This window comes from Myotis brandtii, unplaced genomic scaffold (genome assembly GCF_000412655.1).
Source record: "Myotis brandtii unplaced genomic scaffold, ASM41265v1 scaffold305, whole genome shotgun sequence".
Taxonomy (NCBI): Eukaryota; Metazoa; Chordata; class Mammalia; order Chiroptera; family Vespertilionidae; genus Myotis; species Myotis brandtii.
In genome coordinates this window covers 1463808-1473856 of record NW_005361652.1, presented here as the reverse complement: position 1 = coordinate 1473856, position 10049 = coordinate 1463808, and the positions used below count along the sequence as shown (strand labels likewise).

The 10049-nt window shown below is 38.0% G+C and overlaps 1 protein-coding gene across 1 annotated transcript in view; it reads left to right on the top strand.

The window, feature by feature from the left end:
- The window catches only part of IL1RAPL2 (interleukin 1 receptor accessory protein-like 2), a 1356387-nt gene that overhangs the window by 1292031 nt on the left and 54307 nt on the right, over window positions 1-10049 (top strand). Inside the window, exon 8 of the mRNA XM_005869867.2 lies at window positions 6290-6435. Within this exon, the coding sequence (XP_005869929.2) occupies window positions 6290-6435 (146 nt within the window). The remainder of the gene's footprint in view (window positions 1-6289; window positions 6436-10049) is intronic.

Sequence of the window (10049 nt, the reverse complement as noted above, 5' to 3'; positions counted from 1 at the left end):
ATATATTAAAAAATAAATAAATAAAATAAAAAAGTGAAATAGTGAACTGTCATTCACTTCAGCTGCATTTTAATGTCCCATGGTGGTTGGTTTAAGACCCCTCTCTGCTGTTCTGCCTGCCATGTCTCAGTTTCCTGTTAGGTAGTCAGCCCTGTGTTGAAGTTCCCAGCGATCCACCACTCCTCTGTGTCATATGCCACAGCCTTGGTTTCAGGCAGGCGGGATCAATCTGTCCACTTTGTTTTTCTGCCTGCTTTCAGTTGTATTTACACAAGTGTCTGTTTCTGTCATGGGCTCTAGGTGGTAGTGTTTCTGTAATAGTTTCTGGGACCAATTGGCCCCCAACTCAGGCCTGAGGGCTCCCTGGGGGTATTCAGAAACCTTGTTTCCCTGCCGCTCAAGACTGGGTGCAGCTGCACTGCTAGGAGGAGCCTGGTCTCTAGGAGAAAAATGGCTGTTCAGGGTTGGAGGGAGCAGACTGTCCCAGTCACCTTTCCATATTTTGTTCCCCAGCTTCCACAATACCACCTTCCCCTGCAGTCTCAGTAAGTGTTTATAATTGAAAGATCCTATGTCCTGGGTTTAGCGAGTAAAAGCAAGGAAAATATAAAGACTGAACAACCACAACGCTGTGCGTCTCCCTTCTGGCACTGTATGGCCGGTGCAAAACTTCATACTGCCTTTCTGGGCACAGTTTTCCAAGGCTGTGGGCTTAGATCTAGAGTCCCCCACTGCCAGCAGCCTTGTAGACCCCCTTCAACAGTCAAGCGCTACACATGTCCCCAAGGGACATGGACTTGGTGCAGTGCAGTCTCCCTCTTAGACTCTAGTCCTGCTGTGTCGAGTAACACTCCCTCCACGTTCTGCGTGGAGTAGGGTTCGGTATCTGAAAGAGGAGCCGCACAGCAAATGAAAGAAAAAGACACGAGATAATTTTGCAATATTGGGGGACCAGGCGGGCAAGTCCCGAAGGACTTCCACCCATGCTCAGGCTGCTCCAATCTTTTATTGATCTGGAGTAGCCCTTAGGGTAAGGAAGTTTCAATGACACACAGATCAGCAATTTCCAGGAGTAGACAAAAGTATCTGATTAACTCATCAATAGATTTCCAAGTGTAGGCAGAGTAACTGATTAGCTTATCAATAGATTTCCGAGTGTAGGCAGAGTAACTGATTAACAATAATCAACAAGGATCTACATAACTATCTAAGGAATTAAGGGAACTAAGGTGGGGATGCTTCAACTATTATTACCTAAATTAACTGAGTGGTTCCTAGATTAACTGGGTGGTGCACAGCCCTGACCTTTGCTAGGACTTTCAATGGCTACTAGCTTTTGGGGGGGTTTCTGTCTAAACTCAGCTAGTGAAGACAATGAATGGACTCCGGCACTGCTGCCCATGTTTCTCCCTCCAGCCCAGACCCCTGATCCCACCTCTCTCCAGGCATCTTCTGTCCTTTCAGGCCATGGATTGTCTCTCCAGCTGTGTTTAATTCACCAATTCCAGATGGACGTTATTCCATTCAGCTGTTTCTTCTATCTGCTCTGTGAGAAGACACAGGACCCATCTGCCTATTCAGCCACCATTTTGTCTCCCCCTGGACAAACATTTTAGGAGCCCGCAGCCAGGGAGGCTTGAGTCTCGGTGTCCGTGGGTTCGCAGCCGAGGCAGCTTGTCCCTGGCCAGTGGGGCTGTAGGGTCCTGGGTGCTGTCCGAGGTCTCTCCAGGTGGATGTGAGGCTGGGCCCCCAGTCAGAGCAGCTCTCCCCTTCAATATGGCGCGGTTTCTGTGGCAGAGCCGGCCACTCCAGGAGAGATTTCAGCAGTAGTAGAGGCCACGCAGCTAGGGGAGCCTGGTCCCCCAGTCCTCAACAGTCCTGCAGAATATAAAAGTCCCTCACTCACATACACATATGCCCCACACACCCACACACTCCCCTTTCACTCACTCACTCACTCACTCACTCACACTCTCCTCCTCACTTCTGTCCTGTCAGCCATCTTCTATCCTCAAATCTCAGTCTTTTAATGAGCTTGTGCCTCTGGGTTGTGACCTTCACAAGTAATTCTCAGCTTTCCTCCCTTTCTTAGGTGAGACAGGAAAGCTTGAGGAGGCTGGAATTGGGTATTTCCCTCCATTTGGTAGGCTAGATTTCAAAGAACCCAAGTCTTTCAGGCTCAGGTAAAAGAGTTTCCTTAAGGGCAGACCTTTTTTTTTTTTTGAGTTTTATGTTGTAGTGCCCATTTTACTAATTGTTATTTCTTTAGCAATACTCTTCCCATCTCTGGGAGGTTATAGTAGTTATAATAGGAATATGTTTAATTAAAAATAATGAAGATATTTCTATTTTAAAATTATGACAAAATAGACATTTTTCAAATCAATCACCCTATACTGGTCAACTGAAAATGATCAAATATTTAAAAATGTATTATAAGGCAATAAAATTATATGCCACAAAGTAACTACATTAATAATTAATTTTTCTCCAAAAATTACCATTAGTCTAAAAAAAGAATTGACACAAATTTGGCCTGTCAGTACAGAATGTAAATACAGAATGTCCTTTGTTTAAACACACCACAAAAATAAAACAGTACTGATTTAAGGGCAGATTTGTTAAGAACAGACTACTCTGGGCTTAGTTCAAGACAGTTGCTTTTCCCCTTCCCCTTCCAGAAGCATAAGGGAACATTTCTCTGTTCTTTACCCTGAGAGCCTGAAGCAACAGTCACAAAAGCGTAGGGCATCTTTAAAATTAAATCCTATGGGGGTTTTAACTCTTAAGTTAGTCCACACTAGGTCTATATTGACGCATCGATTACAGTTTAAGTGTTCTACTTGCTACTGGCTACTGATCCTGGGTTTCTGCTCCACTACACTGTGATTGTCAGTATTTGCTTCTGTCTCAAATTTTGGGTTTAGTAGTTTGTCATGTGACTTAAACTCTCTGATGGATCTAAGCAGAGTTGTAGATTTTCATTTTGTTCAGTTTTTTACTTGTTGAAAATTTGAGTGACAACTTCCAAACTTTTCCAAGTATTAGTTAAAATTAAATAAACTAAATCAATTTTTTGAGGTAGTGATTTTTGTCACCTGAATTTTTTTTTTTAATTTTTCCGGTGTTCACTTTTTCATATAACTTTCTTTCACTGTTAATCCTTCATATGACATATTTCTAAAGTTATTTGACGTATATCCAAGATCCCCTAATTTGTATACTTTATTCTGAAACCAGTGTCTTCAGTCAGTGTGTCTCTTTCACACATTCTGCAATGACATACTTCTATGTTACCTCCTAAAAAATTCTACCTTCTTCCTTTTGTCTAGGCAAACTCTTCTTGTGTCTTTTATGGATAATGTAGTCGGTAATAGTCTTTCCTTTCTTTGAAATCCATTGCAAGCATGACTATATCACCCTGTTTTACCTCATTTTGTTTATATTTTTTAACCTGGTCTTTTAATGTTTATATTTCTCTTACACCAAATATATAGCCTAGAGCTAGGCATTTATTAGGGGATTGACAAAGAATCATTGATAGTTTGTTATATATCAATATTTGCTAGGAAATTGTGACTGCCCTGAAGATTGATTTATAGACATAAACACTAACTTGCTCTTTTACTCCCCAAAAGCAAGTCACCCCTAGATTTTCAAGAGCTGGTAATTAAGACACCTCATTTATATTAATAGACAGATGAAGGATCATTTTTCAAATCCTCTCTCCAGATTCTTTCTGCAGCCTGTAAAGAGCTTATTTTGGAAACCATATTAGAAATTAAGAAGCAAGGGACTGGTCTGGAGACACAGGATCAGTTTTCTGCTTCATGCCTGGGAGAGGCTGTGGCTACCCTATAAACGAAGCTTTAAATCAAACTTAATTCAGAGTGCTTCAGTAGCTTCTGCACTAAAGGGGATTCTTCCATAACAGGTTACACAGAACTAAAAGAATTGAGTGTAGTGAGATTTTACCCATAGCAGGGAGAAAATGGAGAGAATAAAATTCAACCTAGTCTGTGAAGACAGTAAATTTCCATTTATCCTTGGTTAGTTATATGTTGGGAGAGGAGAAAGAGAGGAAAATGAATTTAACCAGGAAGAGAAATAATAATAGAAAAAACTACAAGTAAAATGTGGTAAAGAAAATTCTTGTACTTGTCTGGTTCAGTGATCACACATGAATGTAAAGGGCAGGAGAAAACGTACTTAATTTACAAATGCTAGTATCATCAACTCTTACATATGTATATTATTGGAAGGGAACAGAAACAGGGTTAATTTTAAAAGTATGTCTATTTGGAATATAATCTGGATTTCAGATTTCATATGGGAGACTCTCATATTCTAGGAACTATCTTCTACTAAACCAAGTTTAAGACCTTTCTTCCCTCAAAAGAGAGCCAAAGGAGATTAACCCAAGCCAAATTTAAGTACCAATAAATGTAAATAAAAATGTGTCTGGAGGAGTCAAAATGTAAGCAATGTACCTTTGGATAATGAAATGTTGATGTAGCTCAGTTGTTTGGAGCGTCATCCTGATATTCCAATGTTGACAGTTCGATGCCCAGTCAGGGCACATTCAAGAATCAACCAATGAATGCATAAATAGTTGAAACAACAAGTTGATCTCTCTCTCTCTCTCTCTCTCTATCTCTCTCTCTCTCTCGTCAATACATAAAATTTTTAAAAGGTAACATTCCTTTGCATGTGCATAGTGCTATTTACTTTTAAGTCACCTTAATGCATTTTAAAACAAAGTTAAGGTAAGTATGATAGGTATTTTTCCCAGCTTAAAGATGAGTAAAATTAAGGTGCCACTAAATGAATGATTTTGTTAAGATTCAGCTTGAGTTTGTAAGGGGAAAGTGAACTTAGAACCCAGTTTTCTCTGAGCACAGTTGTCTTTTCCAACTTTATGCTAAATGCTAATAAATCAGAGGATTCTTGCCTGCATTCATTAGCAAGTGTCCAAAACAAACAAGATAATTACTTCCATGCCCAAATTTTATCTTTTGCAAATACATGTATTTAAGAACTTCACCTCAGAAATTAACAGCAGGATTGCCACCATTAACTAAACTCACATTTTGCTTTCTTTAGTCAAAAGCAGCATGAGACAGAAAAAAAATGGTAGCAGAGTACCCACTTTCACTTTACTCAGTAGACAGCTGGTTTTTGTGTAGAAAATACTTTTCTAAAGAAACAGGAGGCACACTCCTCAGGAAAGGTTCATTGAAACTCAGCTCTTCTGAGAAGAACACCTGTTCCTGGTCATTCAAGGCTTTTGCAACTTCACTTGAGAAAGCAAAAAGCAGGACTATGAGAAAATATAACATGAGACAGTGTTTCTCCTGTGAGGGAGGGAAAGAGAATGGCAAAAGGCAATATCTAAGAAAGAGAAAGAGAAAGAGAAAGAGAAAGAGAAAGAGCAGTATCTGAAGAAAGCAGGGCCCTAGTTGGGAGCTAGCAGCACTGTGGAGATAGGGTATAGGGCAAGTGCCTGCATTGAACAAAGAGGCAGGAGAAAAATCTAAGAACAGGCTTCTCAATGACATTTGGTGATAGAAGGCCACTAACATCCTCAGTTTACTTATTATAAGGCAACTATTTTCAAGGCTCCTTTCTTTCTCCCCTCAGCCCCTGTTGTCAAAACTCGAATGTCCAACACAAACCCAACACTCCTACAGATTTTTTTTCCTTCATGCCATAGTGCAAAAATCCAATTTATGGGTTTCTTTTAAATGATTTTATTGATTTTTAGAGAGAGTAAGGGAGAGGGAGAGAGAAAGATGCATCCATACCAGAGAGTTACATCAATCGGCTGCCTCCTGCACCCCTCTCTCCCCACCATGGATCAAGCTCACAACCCAGGCATGTGCCATGACAGGCACATCTAAATCAACAACCCCCAGATAAACTGACAACACCAAACCAACTGAGCCACTTTGACCAGGGCCAATTTGTTTTTGTAAGCTCAGCTTAGAATATGGAACCCAATGTTTCTTCTTTTTTTGCCACACAAAATTGTGGTGGCTTCATTTGTCAATAGCATATTAATATTTCTTTTTGCCAAGTGGAATTCCTCACTTCTTTCCTTTCGCATCTGATCTTCACATCAAGAGACACTTTTTTTGTGTTTTCTTGTTAAAGGTTCCACGATATACCCTCAGGATTCTCTATGCCCATTGGATAACCTGTGTGAGCATTGTAAACATTTGCAGTCTTCTTATAGCTGCTCTCTTCCCACATCAAACCAAGTTATCCAACAATATTGTCTTTATTTCAGGCTACTCAAAGAGCATCTTGGAGAAAAAGAAGTTGAGTTGGCACTTATCTTTGATTCAGTGGTGGAGGCTGACCTGGCAAATTATACCTGCCATGTGGAAAACCGAAACGGAAGGAAACATGCCAGCGTTCTGCTGCGTAAAAAGGGTATTTAGTTTTATAATTATTACTATGGTGTGTTTACCTACCAAATAACTATGGAAGTTAGATTTGTTTCCTGGTCTTATGTTATCATTTAGTATAAACTTCTATTAAACATTCTATCTTTTTAAGGAAAAATATATCTCTCTTGCTGTAGATATTAGCATAAAATGACTATGATTTATATGATTATAAAGTGGATAAATGAAATGAAATATTATTATATGTTAAATCCAGTAAGACAAAATGCACCCTGGTTACAAATGTTACTTAAAATGTATTAGGTATTGTCATTCAAAATTGAATCTATATTTCACCATCTTATGCAATTCTAGGAACTTTATTATTAGATGGGAAACAAAGTCACTCTTTATTCCCTGACTAAAATATAAATAAAAATAATAAATAGCATCATACAATATTTTATAATTGTTGTAAACACAATTATAAACTACATTTAATGATATGACCTAATGTTAAGAGGGCTTTAGCAGGTGCATATATTTTTAAACAATTTGGCATTTATGGACATCCCTCTCTATAGTTGATTCCAGATGGGGTGGAAATTGTATTAATAGGCATAGAAAATAAACTGTAAATTTATAGATAAATGAGATAAAAGCAGACATAGAAACAACCCCAGCAGCTGGAGCAGTTTCTGAGATTGGCTCTTACCCTGCCACAGCTCTTGATTACTGCAAAAGGCTAAATAGGTTCTGTATGTGTGCATCTGGCAAAGGGTTTGTCAGTGTAACCAAACAAATGTTCTCAATCAGTGTTCTTGTCTAGGCTATAAAGCAATAGAACAGATTCAACCAGCAAGGTCACTATTTGTACCTCCTTGCCAAGATGGAATTTTTATTTTCCAGCCAGCTCTAATACTTGACTTCGACCTGAAGCTCTAGAAGTAGGGAAATGTCATTATACTGAAATAATGCTTTTATCTTTCCAATACCATTTCTTACTCTGTCTGAATTGGTTCCATCTTAAAATAATAGAACATTTAAGTATAAAGGAATCTAATATGGAAAGTGAAATCAGTAGACCCTGGTTGATGAGATCCTAGTTCAGCTACCTGGTTCAGTAGGACTAACTTCTGACTAGACATCCTGAACCTTTGTTTACTCATCTGCAAAATAGGGGCAATAGTATCTAAATTGTAGAGTTATTTTGAGATTAAAATTATATCAATATGGTGTGAAATATACCATGTTCAAACAGGGTTCAATTTTACACAGAATTTGTATAATTCCCCCTATGCAATTGGCAACCACTTAATCCACCTACATGAAGGGCAGACATTGATCATATGTAGATACCTTGTAGCAAGAATCATTTTGTTCTTGTACATCTCAGTTTTATTTTAGCTTGAGAGTTCCTCTAAGCCAGGGTCTGATGCACTTCTGTATCCTCAGCACAACTTAGACAGTGTCTAGCAACTAATAGAATCTCAGAACCCATTCTGGTTAATGAATGAAGAAAGTTCTCTTTTATTATTGAGGTTCATGTAGCAAGCATTGTGTCAGATACTGGAGAATAGAGCTCTGAATAAGAGAGATGCCCAAGTCTGTGAGTGTGCAGAGAAAGACAAACATTAAAACTATTCATGAAATATGTATAGTGTTATAATTAAAAACTTGCTATGAGGAAAAATAATGGTGCTCCTTTCATTCAGTCAGTGGAAATAGAAATAGGTGTATTTTAAGTTATAAAATGAATCCATTTCTCTTTAATAAGTAAAGCCATCACTAGCAACCCTTAAAATTTTTAATAATCTGACATTAGAAAACAAGGCATACTGTAAAACTGCCATGTCTAATGGCTTCTGCAATGAAACATGTCTAAATCATGAATACCTATGAATACTATTAATTCTCATCTTCCTGATCTCTAAATACTAGAGTTCCCTAGGATTTAGGTCCCCTATTCTCATTTATTTTTATATTGGATTTACTGGGGTGATATTGGTTAATAAAATTATTTAAGTCTCAGTTGTACAATTCTATAATACATAATCCGTATATTGTGTTGTGTGTTCACCACCACCCCAAAGTAAAGTATCTGTCCATAACTATTTATTCCCTTTACCCTCTTCTACCTCCCACCGCCCCCCTTTCTCTCTGGTAATCACCATACTGATGTCTGTGTCTGAGTTGGGTTCTTTTTTACTCAATCCCTTCATTTTTTCCACCAGTCCCCCAAACTCCTTCTCTTCTGACAGCTGTCGGTCTGTTCTCTATCTATGAGTTTGTTTATATTTTGTTTGTTAGTTTATTTTGTTCATTAGATTCCACATATGAGTGAAATCACATGGTACTTGTTTTTCTCTGACTGGCTTATTTTACATAGCATTATAATCTCCAGGTCCATCCATGCTGTTACAAAGAGTAAGATTTCTTCTTTTTATGGCCGAGTGATATTCCATTGTGTAAATGTACCACAACTCTTTTATCCACTCATCAACTGATAGACACTTGGGCTTCTTCTAAATCTTGGCTATTGTAAATAATGCTGCAATGAACATAGGATATATATATATATTCAAATCATTGTTTCAGGTTTCTTTGAATATATTCACAGAAGTTGAATCACTGGGTCATAAGGCAGTCTTTCGAGTTAACTCCATACTGCTTTCCGTAGTGGCTGCAACAATCTGCATTCCCACCAATAGTGCACACGGTTTTCCTTTTCCACACATCCTAGACAACACTTGTTTTTTGTTGATTTATTCATGATAGCCATTCTGGCAGGTGTAAAGTGGTTTTAATCATTGTGGTTTTAATTTGCATTTCTCTAATGATTAGGGATATTGATCATCTTATCATATGTCTACTGGCCACCTGTATGTCCTCTTTGTAGAAGTGTCTATTCAGGATCTGTTCCCATTTTTAAATTGTATTGTTTTGGTTTTTGGTGTTGAGTTTTGTAAGTTCTTTATAAACTTTGGATATTAACCCCTCATCAGATGTATCATTGGTGAATATGTTCTCCCATTCGTTGGGGTTGTTCTTTTACTTTGTTGATGGTTTAGATTATTTCATTCCATCTCCATCTCAAGGTTTTTAAAAATCATTTATTGTTTGATAACTCACAAATTTATATCTCTACTCTGAACTTCCTGCCTAAACTCTGAAGTTGTATACCTAACTGCCTATTCAATAACTATTAAAAATCTCATTGACATGGCATTGGCCTCCAGTAGTAGTGAATAAATGTTATGCAACTTTTAAAAAAAATCTCCACCAGTAGACATATCAACCTTCACTTGTTTGAAACAGGACTCCTGATTTCTCCTCCTATAAACCAAATCCTCCAGTTTTCTTCTCCATAGCCATCAACATCCTTCTAGTTGTTCAGTCATCCTTAACTTTTTTTTCTCTATTCATATGCTATATCTGGTCCACAAGCAAGTTTCATGGCTCTACTTTATTTTTTTTTTATTTTTTTTTAAATATATATTTTTATTGCTTAAATTATTACAAAGAGTATTACATGTTTCTCCTTTTTTCCCCCCGCACTTGACAATCCCCTGGCCTCCCTTACCCGCCCCCCCCCAGTGTCTTATGTCCATTGGTTATGCTTATATGCATGCATACAAGTCCTTTGGTTGATCTCTTACC